At 42.1% G+C, this 15,018-nt stretch overlaps 1 protein-coding gene across 7 annotated transcripts in view; it reads right to left on the reverse strand.

Moving 5' to 3' along the window:
* Positions 1–2,353: 2,353 nt before the first annotated feature.
* Positions 2,354–15,018, reverse strand: part of LOC135254450 (lysine-specific demethylase 4C-like) — a 108,690-nt gene continuing 96,025 nt past the window's right edge. For 5 of the 7 annotated variants that reach the window (XM_064334616.1, XM_064334614.1, XM_064334612.1 and 2 more), the window contains 3 exons: positions 9,145–9,264; positions 5,626–5,729; positions 2,354–3,137 (listed from right to left, as the gene is read on the reverse strand). In XM_064334616.1, the coding sequence (XP_064190686.1) occupies positions 2,903–3,137; positions 5,626–5,729; positions 9,145–9,264 (459 nt within the window). In that variant the 3' untranslated portion in view covers positions 2,354–2,902. The remainder of the gene's footprint in view (positions 3,138–5,625; positions 5,730–9,144; positions 9,265–15,018) is intronic. The other 2 variants (XM_064334618.1, XM_064334615.1) reach the window with 1 other exon arrangement.

Below are 15,018 nucleotides of genomic sequence, written 5' to 3' on the forward strand. Positions count from 1 at the left end.
TGGTCTTCAGAGGCTGCACAATGAATACATATTTATTGTTAGCTTCGACACCGCTGAAAGTGATTTTAAAAAAAAAACTTTATTCACAGAATTCTTGGCATGGGCAGTAATTCAGCAAATAAATGAAAAAGAAACCAGTGCTAATTTAACTCATATAAAAGTTTACTTGGGTCTACAGGGTACCCCGTATATTCCATCAGACCAAAACGCACTCTGTCAGAATTGATTTCGTGTCAAATTTAAGGATTACGCTGATTGAATCTAGGACTACATTGTGAATATTTTCCCAATTCTTCTCCTGTGTTGAATGTGGTCTAAACCACTGGAGGTCTCCTTAATTGGCTAACTATTGTAGTTCACTGAACAAAACTCTGCCCACAGATACCTCCCGGCTTCAAAAATGGTACAAACCAGCCGATCGGGTCACAAAAGAGATTTTCCCTCATCGGATGTGGTTTCATGGGCCCACAGTAACTTTCCCACACTGCCTGATTAAATGAAGTTAAGTCTCTGGGGTGTTCAGGTTTCCTCTGCCAGGACTGCGTGTAAAATAACTTACACATGACAAGAGCCGAGGTCTTTCGGGTTTATTTTCCTGACCTCCGCGAACACTTCGCATGACTAAATTTAAGGTTCTCGTCCCTCCCGCTCCGGACGCTCGCATGATGGAGAAAACAGCACTGGTTTCAGGCTGGATGTTTTCCATCACTGGGAATTCAGGGGTTCAAGATTTGTGGAAACGTTTTTAGCATTCTACTCGTTTCAGCTGAAGGGGAGACAAATCGACAGAAATGAAAACTGACGGCGGAACAATAAACAATCTAAAGAGCGAGGGCTTCGAATGCATACTTCATTTCAGATTGTAAATGTAAAATCAAACGGCACTTAGAGCATTCAAACTAAATCATCTGATCTCTGTTGACATCAGTAATAATGTGTCTACTTATCAGGACGATAGCCACCTCATGCCACAAGCCTTGGAACTTCAGATGTCCGCCTTAATCCCATTTTTTTTGTGAAATATTTATTCATAACTTACCTTTTCCTTCATATAAGTTTAGTTTAGTTCAGTAACCCTTTGAGTTTTTGAAAGATTTATTCAATGTCAAAATGTTACTAGCGAGGACATATGGTGCTCATTTAGGCTCAGATTCCATGAGTTTATGAGAACATCTTTACTGCAAGAAACCTCAAAATACATTTGAGTAGGATGTGAATATAAAATAACCAATTGTACATGACTGGACACAGAATATTTATGAAGCAAATTTCAAGTCCAAAATTCCTAGTTCCTAATTGCTTTCCAGATGAATCAGCCCATTTTCTCCAAATGCATTCAGTTTACAACAGTAGTAAAAAACACAATCATGCAGTAATACCCTACATTAAAATTTATACATTATTTCAATAAGAGCACTATCATATTCTTAAAAATTGAAAGGCATAAATGTACAAAGGGAAGAAACGCATTACTTTTTTCAGTCAAAATATTGTGGCAATGCTTTTTGTTCGATTCTTCAACATTTTGTTGTGTGTATGTGCGTGTGTGCGTGTGTGTACGAACACACACTGCAGTTGTTCACTTTCACCCTTGTCTGACTTCATGGTTGTGTATCCATGGTAATCCTGTATTATGTAGATACGGCAGTGCACATGATTAAACATTTAAAAATAAAGGCCATAGTTGACATAAAAGCCACTTACCTTTTTCTGCACCAAAGGAACAAGATACAACTCGCAGAGCACACATCCGGATCAGAACACTGGCACACATACCTGAGTGGCCTATAGGAGGCGCTGTCCTGGGACAGTGTAACACTAATAGCCAACATAAAAAAAATTAAAAAAAATAACAACCCAGCAGTTGAAATGATATTACCTCTTGTTTGTGGACAAAACAACAGAAGGCTTTAAAAACATTCCTAAAATAGGCTTTTTCGACTTAAAAGCACATGATTGAAACGCAGTCAGTAGAGCTGCCATCTATCTTCTTGCAAAATGAATAACAGTATGTCATTTGCAAGGGCTGGGGGTGCATGTATTAAGCATCCTTTCAGCCAAACTCACTTTAATTCCCTGAAGATGTACGCCGAACAGCGCGAGGATGGAAATTCCATGTCTCTAATACCGCAGGAAATGTTATTTACTTTACCACCCGGAATCAGAGCGGCCATTTTGATGGGATGCATATTATACGACTATTTTTGGTAGTGGAAATGATATTAGCGCTATTTATACTATTTTCAGTCCAATAGGACTGAAATTATTTTTTCACGCATTTAACTTTAAGGAATATATAACGAAAATGACAAAGTTCCAAAAAAAGTAAAGAAGGCTAAAACAAGAAATCAAATGACTTAACGGCATAACTGAACCTTTTAATTTTCCGTTACCCAAATATACATTTAAAATGTACTGTAAATCTCAATAAATTATTACAAAAGCATATGTCAAATCTGAAGATGTGCTTTAAATAACAGTTATTTAACTTGCAATTTCACATATCAAATGATTCACAAATTTCCCAAGAGAGGCAAAAAAGTGGGCACTTATTACCATGCGCAGCATATAAAAAAGCAAAAAGGCAAATCCAAGACTTCACGTTACGTCAGCCGTTTAAAAACAAGCGAGGGTCCGGTCAAAAGCTTCCCAAGTTTATAAAGGTCACGCAATTCTTGAAAAGTATATTAAAAAAAAAAAAAAAAACATTCCTTTAGGCTTAATCATTTTTTTTTTTAGAAAACATTATGCAAACAAATATAGATGTCATTCTTACGAAAGAACGGAGCAACCGTTTGTGGACGACCGGTTCAGTGACAAAAATAGATCGGCGTCTTCGCTAGCCGGAAACCTTCAGTTTTCCTTCCGTTCGTTTTTATTTATCGTTTTTTTTTTGTTTTTTTTATCGAATGCGCTGATGGTCCTCCCGGTCTGGTGGGTCCTCCCGGTCATTTCCCCCCCCCCTCCCTCCCGCCCCTGGGCCTGGGCTGGAGTGCGCTCTTCGCATAGGCGCGGCGGCCCAGGGGGGCCACGTAGTCCTCCTGGAAGCGGGAGTTTGGGGTCCTCTGCCGCTTCGCCTCCCCGCCGATCGGGGGGGCGCGGAACGCGTCCTGGAACCGCATGCTGGAGGCGGTGGACTGCAAACGCAACGCGCACACAGGTACACAGGTGAGACCACAAACACACGCAACACGCACACAGATACACAGGTGAGACCACAAAAACATGCAACGCAACGAGCACACAGGTGAGACCACAAACACACGCAACACGCACACAGATACACAGGTGAGACCACAAACACATGCAACACGCACACAGATACACAGGTGAGACCACAAACACACGCAACGCGCACACAGGTACACAGGTGAGACCACAAACACACGCAACGCGCACACAGGTACACAGGTGAGACCACAAACACACAAACGTGCACACAGGTACACAGGTGAGACCCAAAACACGCAACGTGCCACAGTTACACAGGTGAACCACAAACACAGCAACGCGCACACACAGGTACACAGGTGAGACCACAAACTCACCAACGCAACGCGCACACAGGTACAAAGGTGAGACCACAAACTCACGCAAACGCAACGCGCACACAGGTACACAGGTGAGACCACAAACACACGCAACGCGCACACACAGGTACACAGGTGAGACCACAAACTCACGCAAACGCAACACGCACACAGGTACAAAGGTGAGACCACAAACTCACGCAAACGCAACGCGCACACAGGTGAGACCACAAAAACATGCAACGCAACGAGCACACAGGTGAGACCACAAGGAAACGCAATGCGCACAGGTGAATTTTTCGCACTGAATTCATGCGCATGCAAACGAAGCTGACTCCTAAATACAGCAAATTCATTTTGGTTGCTCTTTTTTTAACCGTTTAAAAATGTGCATACAGTATGTCTGCAGCAGAGATCAACAGCTTCAGGCAGTATTTACGTTTTTTGTTGAACCAATGATGATCATCATCCACTCAACTGTCAGAATGTTAAATGCGAGGGCTACACAACACTGGGCCTATTGCTACAGATGAGCGTGCATTTATTCAGGCCGGTACCTCTGGGCTGTTAATCTCCCATCAGGCATGGAGCTGATGTGCGATTAACCATCTGCACAGGAGCGTTTCTGCGCTTTTGTTTTATTTTATTTTCTGCAGTGGCACTATCCTGCAGTTTTTGTTTTTTCGACCGTCACTTTCGCGGGGGTACAATGCGAGTCAAGCGAGCGACGTTATCAGACGGAAGCCGAGAATAAGCGCGTAATTTTTTGCGGGACGTTTTCGCACGCGGTTAGCGCTAATGGCGGAAAAATCCTCAGGTGGGATTCGTGAGGAGCTTCACGCCGCGCCGCGGCTGCAACGGTACGGCAATACGGACCGCGGCCGGGCCATTAGGAGACACCCTCGGGGCGACGCAGGCCTGTTTAATTCAGCCCTCTCGCAGTAGCAGCCTTTAATTAGCCTCAGACACTGCGTCTGTTTCCTTATGTACTCAACCCTGGGAGAGCTCATTTCTCACGCGGCGCTGTCGAGAAGGAATATGTTACCGAGAGCCACAAATTGCTTTTAAAAATAAAATAAAAATTCCTGAACATGGGGGGAAAAAAAAAAGTAACCAGACAGGATGCTCCAGTAAAACTGTACAGTGAACAGGAGTGGAATGGGGGGGGGTTGCCATGCCAGTAAGACCAGAGGGGGCCAATTGCCGGCTTCCACTGTGTGGTAATGCACAGCTGAAGCCCAGGAAATAGATCGCACCATTACAGATACCAGTAAGCGCAATTAGGCCCCGGATGACGTGAGTACGAGCAGAAAATAAAAGGCGATGAAGGACAGTGATGAAGTGTGTGTGGGGGGGGGGGGGAGCAGGAGCACATACTGTACTGTATCCCTCTCCACACGCAATGCCCTCACCCCCCTCAGATCAGCATACAGAAAAAATGGACAGAACCCCGCCAGCAGAGAAGGTCTTCACAATGCCGCTGCCATGTACTGGCAATGTTATAACACTGACAAGACATTCCAGTGACATTGCGAGGACATTTTGTGTTAACTGGGACCAAACTAGGACTGGCATCACTCTCAGTACATGCATCGTTTTGGCACTGTAAACACATACAAAGCGTTCACTCTGTCGTTTGCACGTATTATTTATGCCAGTGGGAAGGCACTGAATTCTCATTCCATTCCAAATTGCTGATCAAAAAGGTGGGTGTTTTAAAAAAATATTTTTTTAAAGAAACACTTCCATCTCGCTATAACTGTTGTTTGAATAATCAGGTGCTGTATATAATAATTCTACATTTTTCTACAGTAGTCAAGGTGAAATAAAAAAACAATCTGGTCACAAGACAAAGAACTGTATCCTAGTTCTATTAAAAAGAAAATTCTTATATCATTTTTATATTAGATTTCACACTTCATAAATGTTATTACAGTTTCTGAAAGAACAAAATTAAATTGTGGTATTGTTTTTTATTTGCTTTCCACACAAATAAAAATATGTCTGTGAATTTAGGACAAAAAGTAATGCAAATATACACATGACTAACTCTCGGCATCTGTAAGAGAAAGAAAATGGAACTTACTGTACATACAAGATACTTACAAGACGTCCTTTCACCTTTTTGGGTAGGTCTTCATCAAGAGTGTACACATCTTCTCGCTTTGCTATGGCCTGGGACCCATCTTCAAATTCCACCTTCAACAATAAAGAAAATTACATTTCATATCCTTCTTAATTAAAAACTACAATTAAGAGAAATAAAAGTTGGTCTGCCCTCAGAAAACGCACTTAACACAACAGTGATCGGAGAGTGGCGGATGGGAACCAATCAACTGCTCTACCCCAAAATTCTGATTGGTTCAAATAAGTCACATGGTACCTTCACCCATTACAGGGCTCATTAAACCATTCTTCCAATACTAATGTACAGCCTGGCCTCTTCTAAAACCTCTTATAGTTTATTTTGTTTTCTCTATCATGTACAATTTGCCGAACATGCAAAATTGAATGAAAGTTAACTGTCAGTGTTTTCTTACGAGAGGAGAAAACAGAAAATCACTGAATTAAATATTTTTATTTCTCAGGATCCAGATAGCAGCGGAACACAATCCTGGGAACGGGTGTAGGCACTGTGCTCTGGGAAACCGAACATTATGTGTGGCCGCTCTTGTGAGAAAAAAAAAAAAAAACACTTTAGAATAACTACATCTTCCTGCTGAAAAAAAGGCTTCAGTAATACAAAGGAAAAAAAAAAAAAGAAAACAAATTTCTCAAGTGTTTCCAAGAAATGCACTCTGCTGTGACAAAAAAACACAGCACTTTATATTATCTCTGCAGGTTCAGGGCCACTACGGAGGGAACTGAGAACTGTGGAGCTGAGAGAAGTGTGGCAGCGCCGAACGAGGTTTCGCAGTAAGAAAAAGAGGCGGGGCTTGCGCCTCTTTATTGGCCATGTGACCCCCCCGAGGGTCAACGATGTCAGCTTCAGAGCGAGAGGAGGGAATGAGCAACCAATCAAACATCACATAAAACCGCCTACTGGAATACTCACGTCTGCCCTTTTCACTGGCAACAAATAAAATCACGGGAACCGTGATTGCATCTAAAAAGGAAATGTCATTCTAATATACAGTATATCCTGCAAAAAGATAACTGGCTGAACCAACATTCAGCACAGTGTTTTTAACATAAGAAATCGGCCATTGTTGAATTTCAGATAAAGATTTCCTGTCTCATTGTCTTACTGAATGGGCGTGGCCAAAGAAACATACATAGCTAGCAAACCAGTGTGAACTTCAGAGATGTCCTTGAATGACTCACATAAAAATGCACTTTTTGGCATTTTAGAAAAGTGGAAACCATATAAATAGTCTGAAAGCTCTGACACACACTTCCCCTAACTTCCCCTTATGCGTTGCTCGTGTGGTTTCAAACAGCTCTGGCATCACAAAAAAAGGACAAACAGACGTTTATCGCCCCTCTTGAGTAAGTGAGCTCTTAAAGCGGAGCGTTTGGAGTGGTAGGACAGGCGCTTCTGTGAGCTTAATGAGATCTCGGCACTACCAAACCCGGGGTCAACACGCGGACCCCACTGACAACAGTTCATTAACCTCGCTGATTATCCCAACCAAGGCTTCTGAGCCTCTCTCTCGACATCTGCACAGACGAAAGGAACGCCAGAGCTTGTTCAGACTGACAAGAGCGTTTCTTTTAATGCACTCCCTCTGCCTTAACAGCATGAAGGTGAAAGGGCCCTCTTTCAGTTAAATTAGTCTGGATGCCAAACCGAGGCGGTTCCTAACCTTCAGTTGTTTAACGGTACGGGGAGGCGGAGTCACCAGCACTGGCCAGTCAGGAGGGAAGAAATGCTCTACTACCACTTTCATTGGCCACTTTGTGAACCCTGCTATATAATTATTCTACAATTCACATGTAGCAAATACTCTTATCCAGATAACTTTTCAAAGATGATGACGGTGATGATTATTTATAATATTAATTTGTGAATCAAAATTTATGGTATATACAGGACGTCTTAGCAAGGTAAACAAGCATAAAAATATAGAATGGAAAATGTGCTTCTACCCACAAGAAAGTCAGTGTGTTTAAAAAAAAAAGGTTTTCTGTGATCTGAACTTCTATTCGAAGGGGAGAACCCAACATTGCACTTTCTAGGAGATGAAATGCGCTCCAATATACACCACAACATCCACAGGCTTGTTTCTGTTTTATTTTCTATTCTGTTTAATGCTGTTTTGGAGAAGTTCACATAGAGTTCAGAGGTTCCTGAATCTGGAGACGAACAGAGACGGCTCCAACAGCATCAAGGAAAAATATTAAACAGATTCATTTAAAGAAACATTTTCCCTCCTTGGTGGTCAGAAGGAAATATGTACATTTTAATACTTTTTTTTATCCTTCATTGTAGTTATACTTCTATCAGACTATTGAGTTCTGAAGTTATTTTTCCCAAACCACAGTCATAAACAGCACGCATTAGCAGCTCCACCACTGAGATTCGCACACAAAGTCGCCTCTGATGAATTTCATTCCTTACGGATGACAACTCTAAGAAGCACCTCGTTTGCAGGCTGCCCCGGGGGATTTTTGAATGTAGACTTACAGAACAAAAACAGCACAGAATGCAGTACATAAAATAATAAAAAGACAGGCTTCGGGATCAGAAGTGAATCTCAATCTACTGCTGGAGCCAGACGTTTCCCACAGAACTGCTAATACAGGTACTCTGAGGCACTGTTGTGTGTGTGTGTGTGTGTGTACATACAATACAAAGTAGCTTATAAATCTGTAACCAAATGTTTTTGCTATGTACTATTAGATACAAACAAAATTGCACAAAAACAAAAATAACAAAGTACTATTGTCATTGGAAATGAATCTGTTGCAGTCATTAGAGGGTGGGATGCCACCAAAAAATCTTTAGCTTGCTGTTGTGCACCACGGCCGTATTTATACATTTAGCCTCTATGTGTTGTGTTATAATTGGAATAATCTGTTAGCTGTAGAAGGCTGTCAAGCAGTTTCTTGGGAATTAAAATGGTAGTTTTTTTTTTTGCTTTGATAGCTTTAGTTAGAATTTCTAAAGCATCATTCAAATATGTTTAATAATTGTAAGTAATCCAAATCTCCACTCTAATGGAGCTAACCACAGGAGCCATTTTAAATATTGCCCACACGCAAAGGAGAAAGAAAAAAACTGATTTTTGGCAGAAATAAATAGCGAATAATAGCTAAACTGGCGAGATGACGGGCGAAGTCTGATAACTCCTCCTCAATTCATTTTGAGTCACATTCCTGTACACATTAAATTCACCCACCCACAAAATTACAGGGGGGAGAGGGGGATAAATACATAAAAAATAAATAAAAATATTCTTTCAAACTCTCAGAGTGAGAATACACCCACCACGGCTTCCACCCCCACTTCACGAGCGCATGAATAATTAAAGGCAGGTTTAAATATTTCACATCGCCTTCCCTCACAGAGACAAGCTGTGTTTTTATTTTTCCTCTCACACACACACACACACACACACACACACACCACGCACGCACGCACACACACACACAGTTACGGCGCGGTGCTTACCTGGTACATGGAGGAGGTGCTGGATCCCAGGTACCTGGCCTCGTAAAACAGCCCGTCCGGCCACTTCACCTGCACGGCCTGCCCCTCTTCCGGGGGTCCCAGGAGAACGCAGTCCCTGCTCTGGACAGCGAGGGAGAGAGACATTGGTTCAGCCCTTTGAAGAGTAGGGAATGTTTTTTTATTTTTTTTATTTTAAGTCAGTGTTCTAGAACTCCGTTGCTTTCAGTCACCAGCAGCGATTGTGACATCAGCGTTAGAATGTTCAGCTAAGAACATTCTAATCACGTTTGTGATCTATTGCAATTTACTGCACATGGCTGCATTATGAGGAAAGGAACAAAGAACAGTGAACACAATCCAAGTTCCAAGTACATACCGTAGAGTATAAAGTAATGGCCAGAGAGAGTGCCATAAAACCTAAATTTAGAGTCTGAGGGAATTGCAAGGCTTAAAATGTGGGGGGGGGTTGGGCAAAAGCTGCAAGAGAAGTAGTGGGTAACTATGTATTAAAGGCCAGTATAAGTCAGACAAACTAAATGAACAGGTGCTCACCATTAACAATTCAACATCAGCATTTTATCAGAATAAAACATAATGGTGCGGTGGCAGCGAGAGACATGATTTATTCATATATATATATAAGCACAACATGACTGTGTTCCTTTCGGTCCCCAGCTCTAAGAAAGCCAGCTCGCCCGATTAATTATGCATCGCCAAAATCTATGTTTCTGACCCTGAACAGTGGGCACAGGCTATTAAAAGAAAGACATCGGCAGATTATTTTCCACTGTGAAATTAACTATAAGTTTAAATGAAAAAAAAAAACCATGATACATTTCAGCAGCCATCTTCCAAAGAACAGATAATGATGTTCTTTTAATATAAACGTATATATGAAAGGAAAAAGAAATGTATGATCAGCCAATTAAACTCTTGAGGAAAACAGATTTGGGTTTTCGTGGAATTCGGGTTTAGCCGCCCACTCTCTGCTGACGTAGGGAACAGGCTTGGTTGCCGTGGGGAACGGGCTGGGTTGCCGTGGGGAACGGGCTGGACCCGGCCAGCACAGTACAGCGTCTAAATCTGGGATCTTCCACCGCTCAGCATAAGCGGGCTCAATAGCAGAAGCCCTGTTATCCGGGGATGCCACCCAAAGTCGCCACCCCCCCCCCCCGAGCCCCCATCCACACCCCCTTAACCCCTACACCCCACAGCCCCCCCGCTAATCCCACACTTCTCTGGTCTGCTATCGCCGGCTTCCAGACGACATTTCCCATCAGCTGGACGGATGACAGGCGTTTGTGGAGAGCCCCTTCTTGTTCTCGTCTTAAATGTTTGTCTGGACTTTATCAGCACTGGATGCTGACGGCATTATGGCCATCACAAACACCGGTTTACCATCAGCTTTAAGTCAACTGTGCATATACATTACACATTTAACATGTATATACACACATAAACATCAGCCTTCTCAGCAATACTAACCTAATCATAACACGTCATCACATCCACTGTCCATCACAGCACTGGCACACGGCTAAAACAGAATTATCCTGCGATTCTAGAGCAGAATTATATGGTTCCACCGGGTTCTAGAAGGTATAATGCAGTTATTTTGTACTCATTACATACTAGTTGGGGAACTGGAGAAATGTATACGCATCCAATCACAAAATTCCGTACAGGCATATTTGAAGTCTGATTTTTTTTTTTTTTGGTAGCCATTTTTGTATTTTTTTTTTTGGATTCTGTAATGTTTACATCACTCTGGGAGTGGTGGTTTTGGGGAAATAAACACCATCTTCAGAGGTGCTTTGATGAGCGGAGCTGGCTGTATTTATGATAAAACAGCAGCCTCCCTCTGTACAGGCTTATCTACACCGACATGGTGGCCCGATAGAGCTCTGAGCCACTGTGAAAGATAACAACAACAAGGAGGAAAAAAAACTAATTAGCCCACATTCAGCTGTGAGCAGACAGAATTTTATTTTATCACACTGAGGAGGGGACATGCTCGCTCCCAGAAACATGCATTCAGTCTGTATCTGGCAGCATGCACTGCAATTCCTTTCTATTTAAACATTTTACCCTTAAGAGAAGTGCATACATACATGCATCATGGCTTGGATACATGCTCAATTCTGATTGGTTGACAGCTGTGCATTATATGTGTGTATAGGCACGGTAATCCAGGGGCTGCCTCATTACAGTTACAAATCAATACGGTGAAAATCTTTCAGATTCTCAGCATAGGAATTCCAAAATAAAAGGAAATGTAACCATAGCAACAAGGTTATAACAGTTTATTCTCAAAACCAATAGCTAAGGTGACATACGTGGAGGAAGAGTATCTTTATCCAGCGAATATCTTAGTTGCAACACATTACCTCTAGCTAAGCATTTTTATGTTTTTTTTTTTTTTATACCAGAGGAACTATATTTAACTAAGTGGCAGACATGTACATAATGGTTTTTAGTGTTGTACTTGATTAAAAGTCTTACTTTACTTTAACTGTTTCTATGCATTTTAGTTGTAGCCACAGTATAAGAGACCTAAGCCACTCCATGCCAGTAAATATACAAGATTATATGGTGATTCAGGGTATTTAACAGACCATCACCACCCTGTGGTGCCATACATTCTCATATATGCACGGCACGTCATGGTTTTTATACATAAGCATACTGAGGTCCGACCTTGTACCGCTGAGTAAATGTTTTATAAACAGGAAGCCAACACGGCAAATTAAATATTAATCTGCATAGATCCAAGGCTAAATTAGACGACTCATTGAGCCTTCTTTCTATCCTCCACACATACTTACTGTTAACATGAGAGAGCACCAACTGGAGTGAATTAGAAAAAGCTAAATGCACTAAATGTAGTCGGAGTAAGTACTGTCTGCAAAGGAACCCATAAAGAGTTACCGGCCTGGATTTCATCATAATTTGGCTTTAACTTTGGCTTATACAGTACACAGTCCTCACAGACAACAGTCTAAAGACTTCATTTTGAAGACTGTAAAAAAGAAAAGAATACTTGCAAAGCTGACATGAGTTGATTGAATGCAGGCCGATGTCAATCTTCTACAAACTGTCATATGTTCCCTCAAGGTGAACCGTTGTCAGATTATTTGTTTGAGCAGGGTTTGAGCAGAACAGCACCATATAATCTTATAATGTTAAAAACGATTTGTGCTTATTTTGTAATGCATTGGTTGCGGCAGCACACTAGCATGAAGACTATAAAAATGTGTGTAAAGGCAAAACTACCAACTATAATGCTGGAAAAAAAAATCTTTACTGGAAATGAGAAGTTGGCCAATTTGTATTCAGTAATTAGACATATTTTTTTCCCCTCCAAATCTCAATAAACTCAAAATAACTAGGCCTACAAGCGCACCTCTCCCAAGCTCCAGTTCCATCGGGGAGTACTTACAGACGCCCAGGAGCCTGATTTCACCGTCCGCGGCGGTGCGAGGCACTAAAATAGGAATTTCCTTCAGCTCCAGCCCTCCCACCTGCTCCCTGCTGCGGCCTCCTTGGGCTAAATTCGGGAAAATCTGCTCCCCGCTGGCTCCGTTCCCCCGGATTCTCCCACCCACCCCCCTCTGAGGCCCACCGGCTGAGGCGAGCGAACGGCCGCCATACTGTACGCTACACGGGACCCGCTGACTCCTGCCGCACCCATACAGACCGTCACAGGATTCAGCTGGGCTAAGGCTGAAAATTAAGCTACGGCTGAAAATTAAGCTAAGGCTGAAAATTAAGCTTGAGGTGAACACTCCTCCTGAAACCGATATTACAGCCTCCATTTCCTACGAGCAAGAACGGAAGCCAGGGAGGGTTTCCTGTCAGACGTGCCACGCGTACGACCCAGAGGGCAAGGGTCAGTAATTGCCGGATTCTTAGGTGCCACAAGGCCAGCTCCTTGGGGTTCAATTACAAATTTGTAGGTACATCTTCCTGGGTGGGGTTGGGGGGTAGGGGTGTAATATGTGTGTATGGATTTGTGTGTGTGGGGGGCCTGTGTGTTCCCATTAGATTTATAAAAAAAAAAAATTATATATATATATATATATATATATATATATATATATATATATATATATACTGATATTTCCTCCGAATACCTTTCTATCTGTGCCCTTCCAGCAAGAGGGGTAAACTCAATATCAAGAAACCACTGCTTGTGTGAAAGGACAGGCGACGTATCGAGTGTGGGGGAGTCTAGTCTCTGTTTTTGATAAAAAAAACCCCTTGATAGATGGATGATAGCATCTCCACAGATACATCCCCGTACACGAGCCCTGCCACATCTACAAGCCCCCCCGGGGGATAATCTCCTTCAGCTGCTGCACCAGAGGGTTAGCAGATCAATGCAATAAAGCCAGAAAGAGAGGGAGGGGGGGGAGAGGAGAGAGAGACAGGGAGAGAGAGGGACAGAGAGAGAGAGAGAGACAGAGAGAGAGAGAGAAAGGGAGGGGGAGAGAGAGAGAGAGAGAGAGAGAGAGAGAGAGAGAGAGAGAGAGAGAGAGAGAGAGGGAGAGAGAGAGAGAAAGAGAGAGAGAGAGACAGAGACAGAGGGGGGAGACAGAGAGAGAGAGGGAGGGGGGGAGAGAGAGAGAGACAGAAAGAGAGAGGTGCTGTCATTTGTATTACGCAGGGCTGCTGTAAAAGTTCACAGACTCTCCTGCTGTCTTTGAGTGACAGTTCCTGAGATCCAGTCAAACAGCTCCAGCTCTGTTAAAAGGTAAAGGTTGAGTTCTGCAAGAAATTAAGGAATTAATTCCTACTGTGCTTTTAGTGTTTCTTTGATTCATTTGGCCTAACCTGATGGTTTTAAAGACAAAAGATTCAATGAAGAGGGATGAGCCTCGGCAGGAAGCAGGAACGTTGGAAAAAAAACAAACTGATTTTCATTGGCTAGAACCGATTACCTTCCGCTGCCATATCTCACCATGGAAGGGGAAAATACACCGACATTAGTGATACTACACTGGATTCATCTGGAAGGGTTTCTTTAGGTTTGGCCTAAGTGACAAATCAAAAAGTGCTTTGTTTGAATCCCACCATATATTTATGTCAGACAAATAAAAAAGGAAAACTAACCAAAATGGCCTGTAAGCAAACAAAGGTTTATACAATTTCTTCCCTCAAATGTTTAAAACAATCATGGGACTGCCTTAAAATTAAAACTACATTTAAAAAGACTTTATTAACTGCCTTCATACTTTATAAAGGTGAATTAAAGTACTCTAGGGTTTTTAAAAAAAGGAGCATTCAAGTGCAATGCTTCACCTAAATCAGAGAACAAGAGAGCAGATTTATGCCTATATTGTTCTCCTCAGCATATTGAATAGGGCTTAAACAAATACAAGAACTGAAAGTACAATTCAGCTGCAGTCAATTAAATCAGATAACGCTCAGGCTATTTTCTTGCCTCATGTCTTGGGGACTAGTTTTACGTCAGTAACAATTAGTGAAGTGGATGTGGAGTTCGAGAATAAATTACCTATGTGGCCTCATTTTAAGAAGCCTGATCTTGTATGACTAATGCACACAGACAAGCAGAAATAACTGCCAGACTGAAAGTAAAAAAAAAATAATGTTCAAACAATTAAACATTAAAATGAGAGCAGATTCACCAACAACAGTGAAACTGATATGACAAAGAAAATATAAGAATATAACCTTTCCAGGATAATACTGCATCTCACAGAACAAGCGAACAAACATGCTGTAATTAAATATACCCATGGGCATTGCGGCCTTTTGGTTCCCCTGAACATTTCTGGACTATGAGCTGTATAAGTCCCATGATAATTAACAGGCTGCCAGTTTTGTCCTGGAGATCTACGTCTGTAGGTCACC

This window comes from Anguilla rostrata, chromosome 5 (genome assembly GCF_018555375.3).
Source record: "Anguilla rostrata isolate EN2019 chromosome 5, ASM1855537v3, whole genome shotgun sequence".
NCBI classification, from domain to species: Eukaryota; Metazoa; Chordata; class Actinopteri; order Anguilliformes; family Anguillidae; genus Anguilla; species Anguilla rostrata.